The 20,198-nt window shown below is 50.5% G+C and overlaps 3 protein-coding genes across 4 annotated transcripts in view; 2 read left to right on the forward strand and 1 right to left on the reverse strand.

Annotated features, from left to right (window-relative positions):
- Positions 1-8,889, forward strand: part of Myrf (myelin regulatory factor) — a 31,581-nt gene extending 22,692 nt beyond the window's left edge. The window contains exons 14-27 of the mRNA XM_055613745.1: positions 105-214; positions 788-948; positions 1,028-1,100; positions 1,339-1,427; positions 1,713-1,781; positions 2,147-2,227; positions 2,402-2,487; positions 2,578-2,757; positions 2,978-3,229; positions 4,593-4,680; positions 4,875-4,949; positions 5,286-5,391; positions 6,425-6,499; positions 6,633-8,889. Of these exons, the coding sequence (XP_055469720.1) occupies positions 105-214; positions 788-948; positions 1,028-1,100; positions 1,339-1,427; positions 1,713-1,781; positions 2,147-2,227; positions 2,402-2,487; positions 2,578-2,757; positions 2,978-3,229; positions 4,593-4,680; positions 4,875-4,949; positions 5,286-5,391; positions 6,425-6,499; positions 6,633-6,713 (1,526 nt within the window). The 3' untranslated portion in view covers positions 6,714-8,889. The remainder of the gene's footprint in view (positions 1-104; positions 215-787; positions 949-1,027; positions 1,101-1,338; positions 1,428-1,712; positions 1,782-2,146; positions 2,228-2,401; positions 2,488-2,577; positions 2,758-2,977; positions 3,230-4,592; positions 4,681-4,874; positions 4,950-5,285; positions 5,392-6,424; positions 6,500-6,632) is intronic.
- A 528-nt stretch (positions 8,890-9,417) lies between these two features.
- Tmem258 (transmembrane protein 258) lies at positions 9,418-13,077 on the reverse strand. The gene is given in 5 exon segments (XM_055613744.1): positions 9,418-9,523; positions 9,992-10,128; positions 10,757-10,866; positions 12,969-12,995; positions 12,997-13,077. Coding segments are annotated over 4 exon segments (345 nt in total). The 3' UTR covers positions 9,418-9,523; positions 9,992-10,001.
- Positions 13,078-13,138: 61 nt separating this feature from the next.
- Positions 13,139-17,845, forward strand: Fen1 (flap structure-specific endonuclease 1). Of its 2 annotated transcripts, none has more exons than XM_055614248.1 (2): positions 13,139-13,549; positions 15,877-17,845. In XM_055614248.1, the coding sequence occupies exon 2, from the start codon at positions 15,896-15,898 to the stop codon at positions 17,036-17,038; it is 1,143 nt and encodes a 380-aa protein (XP_055470223.1). In that variant the 5' UTR covers positions 13,139-13,549; positions 15,877-15,895; the 3' UTR covers positions 17,039-17,845. The 2 variants fall into 2 exon arrangements, with proteins under 2 accessions (XP_055470223.1, XP_055470224.1); XM_055614249.1 differs by having other exon boundaries at positions 13,139-13,442.
- The last annotated feature ends 2,353 nt before the right edge of the window (positions 17,846-20,198 follow it).

Consider the following 20,198-nt stretch of genomic DNA (forward strand, 5'->3'; position numbering starts at 1 on the left):
CCCCTGCTCCAGGGCTCCTCAAAACTCAACACTCAAGTACTTCTCCAGAGAGCTATGAGCAGGATCCCCAACCGCACACGTTTGTTTGGCTTGTCCCTCCCCAGGTGTCATCGCCCAGGAAGTGAAGGAGATCCTGCCCGAGGCTGTGAAGGACACAGGGGATATAGTCTTTGCCAATGGGAAAACCATAGAGAACTTCCTGGTCGTGAACAAGGTCAGTCGTGGGGAACTAGATGAGGCTCTGGAACAGAGGAGCTGTCCAGCGGGGGCCCCTGGCTGGTAGAGGGAGGAAGGGACAGCTTTTCCTCCTAGTACCTTCAGAGTCCCTCCCCACCACACAGGAAGGGGACCAGTGTTCAAGATGGAGGGGCAAGTTAACCACTGGAGGAGCAGTGAGGTTGCTCTCCCCCCCCCATCAATTAAAAGAGGGTAACAAGATGTGTCACCTACTTGTCTCAAGGCTCGAAGACAACATGGTTTATTATGAAGGTGACATTTGTACTCAGTGACATGAACCCTAGAGACAGACACATGACATGTTTGCAGCTACCTGAGGGGGTAGGTCCAAGGGCTGGAGTTCTGATTTGAGAGAGGCAAGGCTGTTTAGGCAGATGTTTAGCCTAGGCAGGGGCAGCAGACATGGAGCAGAGGCCATCCACAGGCAGGGATATTTCTAGGGCCTCTGTTGGCCACGGAGAGTGGGGATTCTGCTCCTGCCCCAATCCGGGCTGCAGCTTGGGGGCCTCTGGGCCAATGGTGCCCTCAAGGCTGCCGCTGCCCTGGGCAGGAGCGAATCTTCATGGAAAATGTGGGGGCTGTGAAGGAGCTATGCAAACTGACAGACAACCTGGAGACTCGCATCGATGAGCTGGAGCGCTGGAGCCACAAGCTGGCCAAACTGCGGCGCCTTGACAGCCTCAAGTCAACTGGCAGCTCCGGCGCGTTCAGGTTCGGGCACCGGGTGGGGTTGGGGGGCAGGAGACACCTCCTTCTGGAAAGCATCCTAACTCTTGTCTTCTTACTGCAGCCATGCAGGGAGTCAGTTTAGTCGGGCAGGCAGTGTCCCCCACAAGAAGAGGCCCCCTAAAGTAGCCAGTAAGGTGAGGCTGTGCAGGCTTGGGAGGCTCATGGGGCCAGGGCTTCCCCTTTCCGGCTCCAAGCTCACCGACCCCAGCTCTGAACCTCCCTTTTCCCCTTTTGACCTGTAACCCTTCCAGCCCTTTTCTGCTTCCTCTCTCTCTTTCGAACCATGAAGAATGGGGTTGGGTCAGGTTGGGTGAGGAAGTAGGCTTCCTAAGTCCGCAGTCTTCTGCTGTGTTCTTTTCTCTCGGTCCCCAGTCATCACCAGTGGTACCAGACCAGGCCTGCATCAGTCAGCGCTTCCTGCAGGGAACTATCATTGCTCTGGTGGTGGTCATGGCCTTCAGGTGACTTGTCTCTTAGATTCTGGGGAGTCTGGCTTGGAGAGTAGAGCTATCTACCAAGTGGGTCAGATGTGCCTGGGGTCCAGGCCCTGGAGCTGGGGAGGAAAATGGACTGAGAATCAAGCAGCTGAGTTCAGGGAAGGTGGGCTGCCTCGTCTGTCTCCTCCTCCAGGGTCTGGGGAAGTCTATTGGCAGACATCATCTGGGAAGACCACAGAGCCTGCCCTAGAGAGATGGTGTTGGGTGGTGGCTTGCATTCAGACAGTGACCCTTTTCTGTGGCTCCCAGCGTGGTGTCCATGTCCACACTTTATGTGCTGAGCCTGCGCTCTGAAGAGGACCTGGTGGATGCTGATGGGTATGTCCCTGGAGATTGGGTTGCTGCTAAGCCCTCAGGCCAGGTGGTGCTAATGGAGGGTGGCCTGGGTCAGAGGTGCCAGGGAAGCGCTCTAATGGGGTTCGGCCTTAGGCTTAGAGCCTACTAGAGACTGTTAAGTAGGAGTGGGGGTGTCCCCTGGTACTTTCTACAGGCCCTCTGGCCTTCTCAGTACTCCTTTAGTAGGCCATCCAGAGGAAGATAGGTGTAGGGAAGGAGGGCAGAGCAGGACCTTGGGCTCTGTCTGTCACTGTCACATCCCAGCTCCGGGGGTTACCTCTGACTTTGTCTTTTTTTCTCTCCTCCCCTGTTTCTGTTTCCCTCCTGGTCTCTCTGTTGTCTCTTAGCTCTCTTGCCGTGTCCACTTCCTGTCTCCTGGCCCTGCTCCGGCCCCACCACCTTGGGGGGAGTGAGGCCATGTGCCCATGGTATGTGTCTGACCAAGTGCCCCTCCCTCCTCTGGCTCCTGCTACCCTTCTTCTTGCTTTTGCTCCACATTCCTCCTCTCCACCACCTCCTGCCCATCCCTGCTTCTCTGGGACTCCCAGGCCCACATCAGGCTCCCCCAGTGCCTCTGAGCTCAGCCTACCCTTCTTTAGCAGGTCCAGCCAGAGCTTTGGGACCACGCAGCTCCGACAGTCCTCTGTGACCACTGGACTGCCAGGCACACAGCCTTCTTTGCTGCTGGGTGCGTGACTGGAGGGATGAGGTGGGGCATGTGGCTGGGGGCGGGGCTCCAGTGTCCTCCTCCTGCTCATCTAGGTTCTGGCTTCTTCAGTCACCAACTCAGCCTCAGGTCCAGCTCTCCGTACCTTGGACCTGTGCTCCAGCCAGCCCTGCCCCATCGTCTGCTGCTCTACCCCCACCTCCAGTCCTGTTACAGATCCTAGCCTTGGCCCCACTGTTAACCCTGCTCCAAGCCCTAGCCCCGGCCCCAGCCCCAACTCCAAGAACTCAGGTATGAATGTTTTGGGGGCAGGACCAGGGTCGACAGAGGTGTTTGGCATTATTTGCATCCAGAAAAAAGGCCCCAGAGGGAAAGCGGGAGGGATTCCTGGGTTGAAGGTTTGGGGAGTCATCTCCGAGGGAACCAGGAAATACATAAGGTTCACAGAAGCCCAGGAAAGGAGGTAGCTGGTTCCTTTTGTTTCTCAGCTTATCTTTGCTTCTGTCCATAGGTCCCAGCCAGATGGCCCCACTGCCAGTCACCAACATCAGAGCCAAATCCTGGGGCATTTCAGCAAATGGCATCGGCTATTCCAAGCACCCTAAGAACCCAGAACCTCTAGCCAGTCCTGTGGTCCCCTTTCCTGGAGGGCAGAGCAAGACCAAGAACAGCCCCAGCTTCAGTCTCCACAGTCGTGCCCGCAGAGACGCCCCGCAACTCAGCCCAAGCCCTGCTCAATTCACTCAGACCCAGAGCCAGCTAGGTACTTGCCTCTCTCCACACTTTCTAGCCCAGCCTATTCAGGCCCACTGGCTAGGACTCATTTCAGCCCAGTCACATGGCTGACTGGGAACAGAATTGTCAGTCAAGCAGACATTAGGAATCAGACCACAAGACTCATGTAGATCATGTCGTGTAATCCTCACGACTTGGGTGGGTAGATAACTCAGTAGGTAAAGCATGAAGACCAGAGGTTGGGATCCCCAGAATGTACCAGGTGTGGTGGTACACACCTGCCATCCCAGTGATCAAAAGATGGGGGTGCCTGGTTGGGGAAGGTGACGACATACTAGGATCTCAACCTCAAATCTTTGCTTGTAACCAACCTAGAAGCATTTTTTTCAGACTGGCTGGTTTGTATTCTTTGGCCTCCCAGTAGCCTTAACCAGTGTCTCTGTGCAGCGATGTGGGCCTCCGCCCCTTGACTTTGTGGCTTGGTAAACAGACACCTAGAAGGTGTGCTTTGTGCAGAGACAGATGTTCAAAGTGGCGGCGAACCCTCAGGGTTTTCTGTGGGTGCTCGAGATACGTGAGATATACTCTGAGTGTGCAGAGGTGATGACACCTCAGAGTGACGACGGGTCCCTAGGAGTAGGGAGGGAACTTAGTCTAGGCAGACCAAGGAGGGAGGCAACCCAGGAAGGCTTCCCTGGAGGGGGTGACATTGAGCCATCTTCAAAAGACATCTGGGGATTTGCCTAAGGAGAAAGCAGTCTTGTCTGTGTTGGTTAGGTTCACAGGGTGTTCTGGGCGCTGCCAGAAACCTTGGGCTTATACTTTAAAGAGCTGAAAATATACCAGGTCAAGCAAATGTCCAGAGGCTAGTGACCATAGCTTCCCACTTCTGGGGTGAAGGACTAGGCAATAGCAAGCCTGAGATAATGAGATAGACAAACAGCCTCATCCCCCCCCACCACATGGCACACCTCTGTGGTGAGTTGGCTCAAAGACAGCCACATGCTGGGGGCAGCCCCAGTTGTGTGTACCACTCTTCTGCCCTTTCATGCCTAGTTTCTGGCTGCCAGGGTGACCACTGCTGAGCCTAGGGCTGGGAAGCAAGATGTGTGGTCAGGAGCGGAGGCCTGAGAGTCAGTTTCTGTACATTGCTGGCCAGGGAAAGGACTCTACCTGCTTCTGGGTGTCGTGGTTTTGTTAAAGAGGCAGAACCTCAGGCTCCTGGCAACTGTTTCTAGGGCTGCTGGGAAAAGGGTGTGGCATAATCCTGTTGTGAGGGTCTGGAAAGAATTCTTGCTTCCACTGAGGTGTGAGTGAAAGTCCAAGTGTGATGTCGTTTGCGTTCCACCTTGTCCCCTTCCTCACCAGCTCAACAGCCTCTATTCTTACAGACCCAGTGCCATCCCTGACCTCCATCCAGCTGCTGGAAAACTCCATGCCTATCACTTCCCAGTATTGTGTACCAGAGGATGCCTGCAGGTATAGTGGGCTCCCTGCTGTCACTCCAAGGAAGAGCTCAAGATGCTCAGATCTAGGTCCTTGGGGAAGGATTTTTTCCCACAGATTTGAGCAGCCCCTTACCAGGTTTCCAAGGGCTTCATTAGAGGAGGCTGAGGCGGAGAGAGGGAGGCTGGCAGAGTGGCCTTGCTCAGGCACCGTCTCTGCCCCTCTAGGCTTGGAAACTTCACCTACCACATCCCCGTCAGCAGCAGCACCCCACTGCACCTGAGCTTGACCCTGCAGATGAAGTGAGTGCTGGTGTGGGGAAGGCTCCCACAGGTGGGAGCCGCCAGAGCCTCAGGAGAGTCAGAGCTGAGCACTTATTACACAGAGGGCCCCGGCTGCCTGGGAGAGGGCTGCAGAGGCGCCACTGCTGCTTGGGGTTTCTGAGGGCCTTACTGGGACTATGTGAGATGGCAGGAGAGGTTTCCTCCGTTCCAAACCTTGGACTACTCTATGTGGTTCTCAGGCTGTGTGAAGATACAGCTTCTCTCGGTGGGAGTGGGCTGGATGGGAGATGGGGATGGGGAGGCTACAGCTACTTGCATGGAAACCCCATTCCCTGTTAACCACCCATTTCCTAGTTCCTCCACCCCTGTGTCCGTGGTACTGTGCAGCCTGACATCAAAGGAGGAACCCTGTGAGGAGGGGGGCTTTTTGCAGAGGCTCCATCCCTATCAGGACACCCAGGTAGGGGCAGAGGGGAAGCTGTGGGCTGGCCAGGTCTCAGACTCTTCTCTGGATAGCGATCTCCAAATGATGGGAAGCAGAGCGCAGGTGTGCCTACTGAGACGCATATAGTCAGGACCCTGTGCACGTCAGTCTTCATCCATCCATTCTCTGATGGGCATCTGCCTTCCCTGTGACAGTGCCCAGTGGAGGAGAGTTTATAGGGACTGATCTGGAATGAGCATTGTGCCCATAGCAGGAAGAGCTGGGCTCCCCACCCTTACTTCCCAGGAAGCAAGTATGGAGCCCACAGCCCTCACACACAGGGCAGGGCAGTGATTGATAGATGGCATTAGAAGAGCCCTGGGCTCCAGGTGGAAGGAGCTGTTGCAGCCCAGCTCATGGCGAGTTTTGCTCACTTGTGTTTATTTGACATTTGTTGAGGCCTCACTTTTCTCCTTCCCTCTGCTTCCAAGAACCTGTTCTCCAGGGAGGGAGGGAAGACATGCATAAAATACCTTGAGCAGAAGAGGGAGTAGATGGGAGGAGACTCCTGGCCTTACAGAGAGGGACACTTAAGAACAGTGGGACAGCAAGTCAGTTTTAACTGTGGGGGTCTGGCCTAAACCCACACAACAGAGGCCAAGTTAAAGCCTTAGGTAAGACAGCTAAGCTGTTTGTGGCTGGCCCCCAAGCCTCTGCCATACTGTGAAGGATTGCCACAAAGACCTGGGTTTGAACCCAGCCCTGCTGTATATGCATCATGAAGGAGGCAAGCGGCTCAATTTCCCGTCTGTGAGATGCAGATGGTAGCAACACCAGTGCATACACTGCATTGCATTGTGGGCAGGGTTAATGAGATGCTAGCACAACCTAGAGCAGGAGGAGCTACAAGACAAAGGGAGGCCGGGGCTAGGGAAGGCAGTCTGTGGAGTGGCTATCCCTGCCCTCAAAGTGGGTTGTGATCACCTCTGGGTTGCAATGACCATGTTGAGAGTAGTGCTGGTTAGGACGAGGGAGGCTGCCCTGACCTCTCTCTTTCTCCTCTCTCTAGGGCACCTCTCATCAGTGGCCAGTAACCATCCTGTCCTTCCGTGAATTCACATACCACTTCCGGGTGGCACTGCTGGTGAGCACAGGCCCACCTGTCCGCAGAGGCTGAGGGCACTTGTCTGCAGTATGGGGCTTGGGAGAGGAGTAAGGGCTTTGCAAAGCATGGTAGGGCTTGGGGCAACCACCTCACCCACTTCCCTTCCACATAGGGTCAGGCCAACTGTAGCTCAGAGGCCATCGTCCAGCCAGCCGCAGACTACTACTTCCACTTCTACCGCCTGTGTGACTGAGCTGCCTCCTGAGGCAGTGCCACAGCCGGGAATGGGGTCCCCGGGCCCACAACACTGGATGCAAACATGTTACACTGGAGCCTGCTGCAGGCCAGTTCTCTGCTCCTCACTGCCTCTCCTTCACAGGGGAGACTGGAAGTCTTCACACTGGAGCTGCTGGGCCAGCTGGTCACCCTCACACAGCGGAGGGTCCTAGAGCAAGCAGCCTCCTGGCCACCTCCTTGGGGCAGCACAGGACCAATTCATGGCTGTCTAGATATGGTTGCTGGAGGGCCGGCTGCAGGGGCCCTGCAGGCAAGGGGAAGTTGTGGCCCTGACTTGCCCATTCCCACTTTACCTGCTTTCCCTTCTGAGCTGTGGTGGAGAAGACCCATGGGGACTGGACCCAGAGCAGTAACACCTAGCTGGATCCCATGAGTCCATAGAGAGCTGATAATGCTCACCCTTTATGCTGTTCCCAGGAGGGACAGCTTGGTAGTAACTTTCTGAGGTTTGACTGTTACACTAGACGTGCATTTCTAAGCTTTAAGTGTGGTTGGTTCGGGAGAGTTCTCCCTGGGAGAGCTTAGCTTCTAAGAATTCCTGAGCAGTCAGGGCCAGCCCTGGATGGCTGGAGGAGCTGACCTTGTGCCTTAAGTACTAGTGCCTGATAGAGCCACTGTCACAGGCCTGAACCAGTGGGGCCAAAAGGCCAGGTCAGCCTTGGACCCTTGAACCTGGAGTACCCTGGAAGGGAAGGTTCCCTGTGAGCTCCCAAGATCTGTGTTCCTGGGAGTTTCCCAAGCTCATGATGGAGTTGGTGACATGATCATTCTCTCTGAGCAGAGGAGCAGGAATCCCTGCAAGCAGTAGGCTGGTTTCCACCGGAGGGTGGACGCAGATAACTTTTATTAATGATATAATTACTAAATGCACTTAAACTAGGGCAACAAGGAGTAGGTCAGAGCTGGAAAGCTGAATGGGCCTCAGCCTGGAGGGACACTAGAAGACAGGAAGGCCCTGGTGCCCCCCAAATCAAAGTTCCTCTTCTGGGGCTTGGATCCTGCTCAGTGGGTTCCATCTCTGCCTTTTCCACCGCAGGAGAGGAGCAGAAGGTTTGAGTGTTTACTCAAGTGACAGCTTCAGCGTTTCTTGGTAGCACCTACAGCATGCTGATCACATGCAGGCTCCTGGAAGGAGTGTGGCAATCATTTAGCCGCATGTCATGGGTTCAGCAGTGGGAAAGGGAACTGCTCTTACCTTGTGGTACTGACCCTTTGGAAACTGGGCCTTGCCTTTTCCAACCTTCCATTCTAACTCTAAATGGAAGGCCTTTCTACGGAGGAGCTGAGTTCGAGAAGCCTATGAACTGTGAGTCCTGCCATGGGTCTCAAAGCACTTATCCTCAGGATAGGGAAAGAGCAGGAACACCTTGCCCCAACTTGGTTCCATTCCTCCATTCTACCATAGGAATCATGACTCACCACATCAGGCCATGCCGGCCCTAAGATCTTGTTCTGTCCTCCCACAGGGCAGTCCTACTCGCCTCAGGACTACCCAGCCCCACTGCTTTTAGTAGCTCCCTCACCAGAGGGCCAAGTGTTCTCAGCCTGTGGCCCCTCAGATCTTAACTGGAAAGTGAACCTCCACTACCCCCTGGAGTCCATCTGGACACAGCCAGCCCTAAGCCCATTGGCGGTTGCCTGTTTGCATGCCTGGGGAGCAGTCCTCAGTGAGTTGGGGCCAAACGTGGGCTCCAAGCTGCTTGAGGGGGTTAACCTTGGACCAAAGTTGCCTTAAGCCCCAAGTATAAAAGGGCTTAGGGGAAGGTGTGAGGGCCACAGGCTGGAAGCTGACAGCCTGTCTGGCACTCCCTCCCTCTCTCCCTTCTGTTGTGTTCCTGTAGCCACTGGGCTAATCTCCTCCTCGCTTTAAGCTGTACATAGGGTCCCAGCACACATGCCTACCCATGCTGTACCTCTTAATGGCCTGCGTGTTCATAGAGTATCTCCCCGTTAACTTCCCATTTTCTCCCTGAGCTCTGACTCCTATTTATCATGTACTCATTCTGACTCTGAGGAAGGCAGAGGAAAGCCACTGGGCCTACTTTCTTCCTGTCCCCAAAACTGTCCTTTTCTTCTGAAGTAAATATACATATATAAATAAATGTATAAATACTGCTTTGTATGTGAACTCACCTGGCGTCTTCTTGAGATTGTTCTGGTGGGAGGGGAGTCATCTCAGACCAAGCTGTCTAGAATCTAGTTTCTGAAGGGCTTAGAATTCCTGGCCCCCACACAAAAGGGCCAGAAAGCTACTTCATATCTTTATGCCCGTAATCCTTGGATTTGGGGTTTGGTTTGACCACACACACTTCCAGCAATCCTTCCCAAAATACCTGCCACTGCTTACCTAGAAACAGTCCCCCTAAGGGAACAGGCAGAGCCTAGAGGATCACAGTCCAAAGAAGGGGGGCTGCATTCAGAGAAGATTGGCCCAGGGTAAAACTGACTGCTGCTGGGTTCTGGAGAAGTTTGTTCTAAAACAACATAGAAGTAGGTCTGGGCCTTTCCTAGCCACAGGTAAGCCTTAAACTAATGACAAGATGACACTGTTAAATAACCCTTGCCCCCATGGAGAGAATACCAATTTCTAGCATCAGCTACTGGTGAAAGGCAGCTAAGAAGTGGAAACTATGGGACTTCAGCAGTCAAGGAGACTCTGATACTGTCATCTGCTTTTATTGTAAACAGCAGCAGGTGGGGCACTTGTAGCAATGGTAAAAAATTAATTTACAAAAGCAGGGACTTGCTGGGTTGCCTGGTGGGTACCTGGAAGAGGACAGCAAAATTAAGAATAAGACCAATGACCTTCTCCATTCCCTCCCTGTAACCCTATGCCCCTTGAGCAAGGGCTATGTGAGGGCAAACAGGAATAATCACTGAGGATGTGTCACCAGAACTGACTTCAGTGACCTGCTTGGGGTGTTATCTGTTTTAACTCTCAGATCCTTTCCAAATCATCGGTGTGTGACTTGAAAGAATGTAGATGTAAAACCATGGGCAGCCTTCACCCGCTTCCCTCCCAAGTATACCCCAAAGCTTGAGTGAGGCCTTAGGTATACGCAGAACTCAGAAATGACACACCAGGTTACACTTGGTTCAAATACCCATGGGGACAGGGTCCTGATCCACCCCAGTGTTTCTGTCCCCATGAACCATACAGTCTTGCATGGAAGAGAGAGGACCCATTGATACGGCTGTAGGAGGCTTCTCGTACCATTTTGTCTTAACTCTTACCCTTGGAGACTCATACGTATATGCCAACCCAGAGCAGTAGGAAGAGGACTCCAAAGCCCATGAAGAGTGAGGCTACCAAGGAGATGAGGAGCTCTTTGTAAATGTCGCGTGTGTACTTGGTGGAGGTGACCTCATAACTAGCAGGATTGTTAAGGAGAAGATGCAGGAGCTGTCCAGGATTACTCAGTGTGGGGAGACACAGGCTAAGGGCTTCCTGGGAGGACTTTATGGCTTGCTACAGCCAAGGGAAAGGGGCTGAAAGATGGTATGGGTGCTGATGTCCCACACCACACCTCTAACATCCACAAGGAAAAGAAGCCCATGGTATTTAGGGCAATTGCCTCTAGTCATTTATCACTTATGGTACAGCTAGGACCAGGTGCCAGACTTCTTGACACTTGAACACACCCCTGCTTAAATCATCTTTCTGCTGGGTGTAGTGGTGTATGCCTAGGATCCTAGCACTCTCCAGAGGCAGAGAAAGGTGGACCCCCATGAGTTCAGGTCAGCCACGTCTGCACAGTGAAACCCTGTCTTAAAACAAAACCCCCAAATACCAACAAACTACCTTTTGAATCTCACTCAGCTAACTTGGAAAACGAGGTATGGCCTGCCCTTGGGCAGCACCAGCCTCCTCCTATACCCACCTTGTCTCAATCCCATCTCAAAGAAAAAAAAGTGGCAGGGCTCCTTTACCCAGTATGGTCTCCCCCTCAGTTCTCAGGTCATTAATTCTGGCCCCCGGGCTGTTCAGTAAAAGGATACACGAAGAACCAGGCAGTAAAGAACATGCCAATGGCCAGAAGTACCACAGTCAGGTGTGGGAAGACAGCTGGGTTCACTGGGCTGGTGTACCTACTCATGGCCTCGAGCTCCTAGGGAAGAAAGGAGATCAATCTTAGTTTCAGTCTGGGAAGACCTTGGAGCAGCTATGTACTGTTGAAACTCTTACAGGCACACATCAGTCCGCGAAATGCAGAACTCCTTCAAATAACTGATTCACTATGGAATTAAAATTACAACCTGTGTGTGTGTGTGTGTGTGTGTGTGTGTGTGCATGCACACACACACACGCATGCATTTTAAAATTTTATTACCTTTTATCTACTCTGTGTAATGTGTGTAAGTTCAGGTACCACCGAGTGCACAGGGAGGTCAAAAGACAACTTTCAAGAATTGGTTTTCTCTTTCCACCATGTGGGTCCTAAGAATTGACCTCCAGTAACCAGGCTTGAAAGTAGGTGCATTTACGTGCTAAGCCATTTTACAGGTCAGCTTCCCTATCCCTTTCTTTTTAAATACATGTGGAGGTTAGAAGACAGCTTTCTGAGAGCTGTCTTCCACCATGTTTGAGGCAGGGCCTCTCTTGTTTTTATTTTTATTTTTTATTTTTGTTCACTCTGACATGCACTCCAGGTTAGCTGGCTCTCAGGCTTCTGGGTGACTCCCTTGCTTCAATTTTCCATCTTGCTGTGTGAGTTCTGGGATTATCACATCTGGCATTTAAAAAAATAATGTAGGTACTAGGACTGAACTTAGCTTATCAAGCTTGCACACCAAACTCTTTGCCCACCGAGCCATAATCACATCTTAAAGTAGGGATATGGCAGGCTTTGTGGTAGACCATTTGCCTATTATGCATGCAGTGTGAAAAAGTGGGAACAAAACAAAACATAACAAAACAACAACAAAGAAGCATGGAGGCAGTAGCTTTTCTTTTGGTGAGATAAGAAGAGCAGCTAAGGGTCATACGCTCAGGCACAGAAAGGGATAGATATAAATGGCTCTTAGGGTTTTCTAGCCAATGGTCACTATGAAAGTCATGAATCTGCCTGGGGAAAAACATACAAAGAAAAAGCTTGTCCACAATTTCTACTGCTTTTGGACCGGTATCTATAGACTCTAAGCTACTAATTTCTGCAGGAAGTCAGAGCCGAGAGTACTACACCGATCCCAAATTCTAATTTGAGAGTACTCTTTTTTTCACTGCATCATGAAGGAACCATGAGCTCTCCTGGCAGAAGACAACTGTGGTAATTCTGGTTTTATGGAATCACTGGAGTCTGAGTTAAGTAATTATAACAGTATCTGTGTCACAGGGCTGATGCATGATGTGAGATGATGAGTGTTGACATATCTAGTTTACTGGCCAGCTTAGAATAACTGCTCAATAGGTATTTGTTTCCTTCCTAAGGTTTCAGAGAAGACTATGAGATAATGCCTGTGAAAGGGCTATAAACGTAAAGTTCTGTACAAATGTCAACTTCCATTGTCACTCTCCAGCTAATGCTTCTAAAGTCCAGAACATAACAACTTCAGAGAAGTAAACTGAGCCCATTGTTCTAAGAGACACAGGAATTCAATTCAGTAAACAATTATGTCCCCCTTCCCCCCCCCCAAAAGCGCCAAGAACAATTGCTGCTATTTATGGGGCCTCCAAATGCAAGCCCAGTGTTTGGCAACAGGAATACAAAGATGAATAGACATCATCCCAGTACTAGATGCACGTCAGACGGTGGTCACTAGGAGGCGTGGCAGATAAAAGAGAAGCCCATGAAACGTGGCAAGAGGTGTGTATAGACTGTGAGAGCTCCCAGAAGACAGGCGAATGCCTATAAGAGTTGCAAGTGTTTCACCAAGAAATGACATTTATACAAGTGCCTAGCGGGATGAGTACGATTTCAGCAAGGAAAGCCTTCTAGATAGATACTGATCATAGGAAAGAAAAGCGTGAAGGTATCCAAGTGCACCTCTTGCCTTTCAGCCTTGTAATCAAAATCATAAAGCCCATTGTGATGGAAACCTCAGGCAGAGGAATCCATGGCAAGGGGCTTGCTTTCCCCGTCATCAACATGGGTTTCAGCGGCGTCCCACCCTCGGGGCACGGCATGCTGAGGCCTCCGCGTAAGAGCACGGTGTGGTCCGGACACCCAGGAGTCCTCGCCCACAGCCCTGTCTACATCTCCCATCATCTCACCATTTTGCCCCGCACGGGATAAACCACCGGTCCGCCACCGGAAGAACACGTCGGCAGGAGCAGGCGCATTGAGCAAAAGGAAAAGGATGTGGTCCTTTGCGCGTGGCATTGTGGGACTTGTAGTCCCATGTTTTCCGGTGTAGCGGAAACTAGGACTGTGGAGACCCGGTGTGAGTGGCATGGGGTCGGATTGTAGGAAAGGGCAGTACAAGATCTTGGTTTTAATCATTTTTTTTTTCCTGGAAAGAATGCTTACTGTGAAAGCTGCCATTTGAAGTGGCGGGGCGTGCACTACACTTCCCAGGAGGCTGTTCGCAGCGGGAGGCTCACGTGACGGGAGCGCGGGCTTTGGAAGGCTGCGAAGCTGTAACCGAGTTCGGCTCCACCTCGGAAGCGCGGGCTCGGGGCTAACCAGAGCACGCTGGGGACGCCGGGCCACCGCTAGCTGCTGAGGCCTCGTCCAGTTGAGGCGGGGTGAGTCCTCGCGGAAGCGCCTCTGAGAGCGGCAAGGGTAGCGGGAGCAGCACCAGGAAGCCCGGCGCTTGGGCCATTCGCGCTGCTCGGAGCGTCTCTCTTAACCGGTAGGAAGAGGGTGATAACCTCCCGCGCGAGGACTGAGAGACCGGAGCGTGTTCATCCGAGGGCCCTTGTGAGCAGTATGGAGCGGGGCGGTTGTGTGCTTCTAAGGAAATGGGTTTAACGTCTGCAGGCAGCAAGAGACACCGTGCTTTCTTGTATTTCTGGCTGAGGCAGGTGTTGGAAAAGTCCTAAGGACATTTCTGGATAAGGGAAGTCTGGAAGAATCCTCAGAACAGTGGGGCCCAGTTAATATGGTGATTGATCAGTTGACTTCCGAGCCGGGCCAGCTGGGCATGCTTTTATCTTGCGTGCAAGCCATTTCATTTACCGCTTTGCTATCTGGAAAAGTCCTGTGGTGTGCGGGACTGAGTATCAGCACAGAACAGGTTCCCCTCTGTGTGACATGATGGGTGGGTGGTACTCTTGTTTTCATTCTAGCAAAGCAGTAAGTGAGGTGTACCCGAGGATTGAATGGGGAACATGGGCGCAGCATCTGGTGATGGGTGCTTTCCATCTGGTATTTTGGTTGACTAGTTCTGCAAAGCAGAAGTAATTAGCGTTCTTATTTTACAACTCAGACCACAGAATAAGTGACTTAATTGTGTTTCACAGAGCTGAAGATGTGGTTCAGTGTAGAGCACTTGCTGGCATGTGTGAGGCCCTAGGTCAGCCCCACTGTTAATACACTCAGCACACCAAATGGTTTCATGGATGGTGGCTGCGTCCAAAGCTGAGCTTTTTTATTTGGTTTCTGGTGCTGGGAATTCAACACGGGGTCTTCACCCATGCTAGGCAAGCATCTGAACCAGGGAGCTGCAATCCTCAGCCCTAAGGCTGAGCGTTTGCTGCTTGTATTCATAGAGGAACCACAATAAGATCAAAGGAGAGAGGCAGACTTTTTCATTAGGGTTCCATACTGTACAGATAGATTGTGGTGCCATCGAGCTGAGGTGGCTGAGCCATTGGACTCAGGGGACTATAACATGTCACGTGGGCTTCAGAAAAGACACAGTGAAGTAAGATTGGGAACAATTAGAAGAATTGACAGGATTTTCTTACTGTGTGGACCCACTTAACATTGGGTGAGCAAGATGTCCTTAGTAAATTGCATATTAGCAAATCCTTTTATTATACATTTAACACATTAAAATATGGCTGGTACAGTGCGAATATTTTTGTTTAAGCTGGATTCTCTTTCCCAGCTTAATTTTTTGTTTTGTTTTCTTTTTTGAGACAGGGTTTTTCTGTGTGATAAGCCCTGGCTGCCCCAAACTCTCTTTGTAGACCAGGCTGGCCTTGAACTCACAGAGATGCACCTGCCTCTACCTCCCAATTGCAGGGGTTGTTTTTGAGACAGTGTTTCACTATGTAACCCTGGCTGGCCTGGAACTAGCTAGACTAGGCTGGCCTTGAACTCACAGATCCACTTGCCTCTGCCTTCCAAGTGCTTGGATTAAAGGCATGTACCATCACTCACAACTAGTCCTCCACCCCCACTCCTTTTCTTTAAAGTCCATTTAAAGAAAAATATGAGATGAAGGAAAAATTCATGTTTCATTTGGCAGGGGCAAAAATTGTGAGGGTAGTTTTGGAAACCCTGCCCAAAGAACAATCTGATGGAAGTCTGGAACCACAGAAGTGCAGTATTGGGCTGTGTGATTCTAGCATGCTAGCCCTTAATTTAGGATATGGTAGGAGTCATGGGGTTCACTTGGTGGTGGGGAGAAGCACAAAGAGGCGGGCTTAAAACTTCTCCAGCATCCTGATTTAAAACAGAAACCTGTAGGTGTTAAGGGAAATGGGAAGGGAAGGATAACAGCGTGTGAGATGACCACCTGGTTCTCCTTCAGAAGTGTATCCCTCAGAGCTGCTGCAGCAGTTAGACATCTGTAGAGAAATCTGACCAGACATATTTGCATAGCTAATACTTATCCGCTTGAGGGTTTATTTCTGCCTTTATGATCTCAGGACCCTTGAAGCTGAGCCAAGCACTCTTGTATTTTGTGATTCTTGATGTAGGTGAAAGTTGAAGTCATTCTTTGTGCCTTTGTGTTATTCCAAGTTCTTAAATTATTCAGGAATATCCAGGGTCTTATTCTTCGAGGCACCCAAATCAACTCCGGATACGGAAGAGACCTACTTGTTAATTGAATGCACTGTAGATGTTTTAAGACTGATGTAGCTTGTTCATCTTTGCATTATCTGCTCTTCTGATTTGGAGTCCTCTTGAATTTTATGTTAAATTTAAGTAAATGTGAAATTGGTGAATGCCGCCACTTTTTTCCTTTTGTTGCCTCCAAGTTCCTCCTCTTCTCTTTCTTTGTTTTAGCCATCACTTCTGTGTTACCATGGGAATTCAAGGCCTTGCCAAACTAATTGCTGATGTGGCCCCCAGTGCCATCCGCGAGAATGACATCAAGAGTTACTTTGGTCGCAAGGTGGCCATTGATGCCTCCATGAGCATTTACCAGTTTCTGATTGCTGTTCGTCAGGGTGGTGATGTGCTACAGAATGAGGAGGGGGAGACCACCAGCCACCTGATGGGCATGTTTTACCGTACCATTCGCATGATGGAGAATGGCATCAAGCCTGTGTATGTCTTTGATGGCAAACCACCACAGCTGAAGTCAGGCGAGCTGGCCAAACGCAGTGAGAGGCGTGCTGAGGCTGAGAGGCAGCTGCAGCAGGCTCAGGAGGCTGGGGTAGAGGAGGAGGTGGAAAAGTTCACAAAGCGGCTAGTGAAGGTTACCAAGCAGCACAACGATGAGTGCAAACACCTGCTGAGTCTCATGGGCATCCCGTACCTCGATGCACCCAGTGAGGCAGAGGCCAGCTGTGCTGCCCTGGTGAAGGCTGGCAAAGTCTATGCCGCAGCCACTGAGGACATGGACTGCCTCACTTTTGGCAGCCCAGTGCTAATGCGACACTTGACTGCCAGTGAAGCTAAGAAGCTGCCCATCCAGGAGTTCCACCTGAGCCGGGTCCTACAGGAACTGGGTCTGAACCAGGAGCAGTTTGTGGATCTGTGCATCCTGCTGGGTAGCGACTACTGTGAGAGTATCCGTGGCATTGGGCCCAAGCGGGCCGTGGACCTCATCCAGAAGCATAAGAGCATTGAAGAGATCGTGCGGCGGCTGGATCCCAACAAGTACACTATTCCAGAAAACTGGCTCCACAAGGAAGCCCAGCAGCTCTTCCTGGAGCCCGAGGTGCTGGACCCAGAGTCTGTGGAGCTGAAGTGGAGTGAGCCAAATGAAGAGGAGTTGGTCAAATTTATGTGTGGTGAAAAGCAGTTTTCTGAGGAGCGAATTCGCAGTGGGGTCAAGCGGCTGAGTAAAAGCCGCCAGGGCAGCACCCAGGGCCGCCTAGATGATTTCTTCAAGGTGACAGGCTCACTGTCCTCAGCTAAGCGCAAGGAGCCAGAACCCAAGGGGCCTGCTAAGAAGAAAGCAAAGACTGGGGGAGCGGGGAAGTTCAAAAGGGGAAAGTAAATGTGTTTTCCCCTCCACTGTCCTTTGACGCCAGGATTTCTGCTTTGTACCCTCAGCTAGAGCACATCCCTCCTGTGTCGGCTGGAGGAGAGCCCACTGCTTTTTAGCGCTGCCTGCTTTCCCTTTTTACTTGGTCCTGTGGCAGAAAGGCCACAGGTGTCCTTTGTAGCTCAGGAAAAATGTCAGGCTCAAACCAGGTTAATGGACACTGCATTCATTGTTCTTTGAAACTGATAGCAACATTTTAAAGGAAGATAAAGCAGGGAGAGAGTGTAAGGAGATAATTTCCTGGCTGGCCAGCTGTTGGCGAAGAGGTGCCAACAGCTCTGTAGTCTGTAGAACATGACTGCTCATTCTGATTTCACTGTGCCCTGAAAGGCAGCCATCAGATCAGGCTTAGCTGATGAAAGAGCTTCGAAGAAAGACAAGCAGAGGAGTCTGGCTGACAATGAACTTGCTTACTGACTGGCTGTGTTTTGTGGGCAGAAACTTGAACTTGCTGTCCGGTGAGTCTACAGTAGATTTTTAAAGGAGTAAAACACCAGTGTTTTAGGTTTTGTTTGTAGTTTTGTTTTTGTCCCCTTCCTGTCTCCAGTGCTGGGAATTGAACCAAGGGCATACACAATTAGCATACTACTGGCCTGCAGCCCCAAGTGACATTGTTCTGCCTTTCCTTGGCAATCAATTGAATTGAGGTTTTTGGGAAAAAACAAACAAACAAACAAACTGTTGTTTGTGTGTTATTTCTATTTTAAAAGATGTGAAGAGAAAAAAAAATCAATAAAATGCAAAAATGACCAAGATGTATCATTCTTTGCGAATGTTTGAAAACACCTTAGCTTACAGTAGTATAAAATGATCTTTTAGATGACAGACAGGCTGGGATTGCCCTTGTAATAAGTGATTTGTTTAAGTGACCACAAGGTGGCACTACACCCCATGTAATGTGGCCACAGCAGTTAAGGTGGCACCGGCCATTTGTACTTCAGGAGTTTGAATAGCTTGACTGAATTTCACATGTTCCACCTGGTCTGTGAGGTAAAGGAGTCCCCTCAAACAGTCTTGCAATTTAGATCAACTATCTCATAACATCCAGACAGTTTGTTTTGCCGCTTGGTAAACAGTTACTGTTCTGAAGCTTTGTTCCAGCAGGTGGTGGTCTAGGTGGTGGTGGCTGCAGCAGCGGCACATATCTTTAGTCCCAGCACTCAGTGGGCAGAGGCAGGTGGATCTCTTGAGTTCAAGGTCAGCCTGGTTTACAGAGCTAGTTCCAAGACAGCCAGGGCTACACAAAGAAATCCTATCCCCCAAAAAACCAATGAATGAATGAATGAATGAATGAATAAATAAATAAAAGAAGCCCTGTTCCTATTGAGATTTCAGGTTCTCAGGATGAATGAAAGTTTTAGAGTACTGGTGCATTAGGGTTCTCTGGAGGAACAATGGATAGAATGAGTTTTGTTCAAAGGGGATTCATGGTTTACAGGCTCTGGTTCAGCTAGTCTGATACTAGCTGTGTGATGAAAAGGCCAAGAGTTCAGTGGTTCAGTCCACAGGGATGCCTCAGCTGGTCTTCAGTCCACGTAAAGAATCCCAAAGAGGGAATGCCTCAGCAGGAGTGACGGTGTGCTGGCAAGAAGCAAAAGCTTTCTTTCATGTCCTTTTGTGTGGGCTGCCATGAGAAGGTGTGACTGAGCTTTGGGGTGAGTCTTTACCACAAATGACCTGGTAAAGAAAAGAAAATTCTCCACACAGGTTGGCACACCTGCTTGGGTTCTACTTGATTCCAGATGTGGTCAAGTTGGCAACTGGGCTAAGCCATTACTACTGGTAAAGCTTAGTGGGGAGCTAGCCTGTGTGAGTTCTGATCTCACAGCTCTGTTCACAGTACATGACTTTAAGCTGAAAATGCCTTGACAGATTGAGTAGAAAACTAATACTATTTTTCAAGTCCTTTAAAATTTTATTATATGGTGTGGGGGGAAAGATGTGCATGTGTGGTGGCACATGTGGAGGTCAAAGGACAGCTTTCAGGGATCCTCACTACATGTTAATGGAGGCTGAACTCAAATTGTCAGTGCTTTTACCTGCTGCATCTTTGCACCCTGGTTTTAAGTCTCCTCCCCTCCCCCAACCCCATACATACAACACACAGGGTCTCACTATGTAGCCCTGGCCTGGAACTCAGTAGGCCAGGCAAGACTTTTCCAAATGAACTCTTTGGTGAATGTAGACACTACATTTTGTCCTGAGGGCAGTTTGTTCTCTGCTCTTAGCAGTTGGTAAGTAGAACTGATTTTGCCAGATTAAAGCAAGCTGCACTTACTGGATTTTTTTTTTCCTTTTCCTTGATTCCATAACCTGATTCTAATCTACAGTGGCAATGAGCTAATTGCACTGCCTCAGCGCAGTGGCTTTAGGGGCTTGCATGCTGTGGTCAAGCATTTAGAGTTCCAGCTTGCTGCTTTCAAATTTGCTCTGCTTAAGCTTTTCTAAATTTGCTAATTTTTGCTTGGCCCTATGAATGTCCTTATGTTTCACTCAGCTGTTGAAGGAAGAGTTAAGAGGCATTGGCTCTTTAGTCTGACTGAGGCAGTGCTAGCAGAGAGACAGGCAAACAGGACTTCTAGGTATAACTATGCCAAAATTCAGATCAGGCTCAAAGGGAGAAATGACTCAGAATGAAAAGTTGAAGGACAAGAGGGTGAAGACACTGAACCATGACACTTATGAGATCTGGCAGTACTGGAGAAGTACAGCATCTCCAGATGAGAAGACTGGCAGCAACTCATATTCCAGAGGGAGTTGAGCACACAGGTGGGAGGGGAATTTCACGGAAGCGTGTGTATATATGTATGTGTTACATGTTCCTGTGTGCTTGAGTGTCAGAAAGGTCAGAGGTCAATATCAAGTATCTGCCTCAGTTGCCTCCACAAGTTTGCCTAAGGTGGCTGGCTAGTGAGCTCCAAGGATACACCTCCCCTTATGCTGGGCTAGACTCCACACCTGGCTCTTACCCAGCTGCTGGGGATCTGAACTTAGGTCCTCGGGCTTGGAAAAACAGTGCTTTACCAGCTGAGCCAGCTCCCTGCCCTGCACCAGGGAATCTGGTAGACATGTGCAGACAAGCAACACAGATTTCAAATGAATAACAGCATTC

This window comes from Psammomys obesus, unplaced genomic scaffold, assembly GCF_907164565.1.
Source record: "Psammomys obesus unplaced genomic scaffold, mPsaObe1.curated_primary_1811, whole genome shotgun sequence".
NCBI lineage: Eukaryota > Metazoa > Chordata > Mammalia > Rodentia > Muridae > Psammomys > Psammomys obesus.

Excerpts from the sequence above, each read along its gene's own strand:
- Fen1 (XM_055614248.1), top strand. The coding sequence starts at position 15,896 with ATGGGAATTCAAGGCCTTGCCAAACTAATTGCTGATGTGGCCCCCAGT.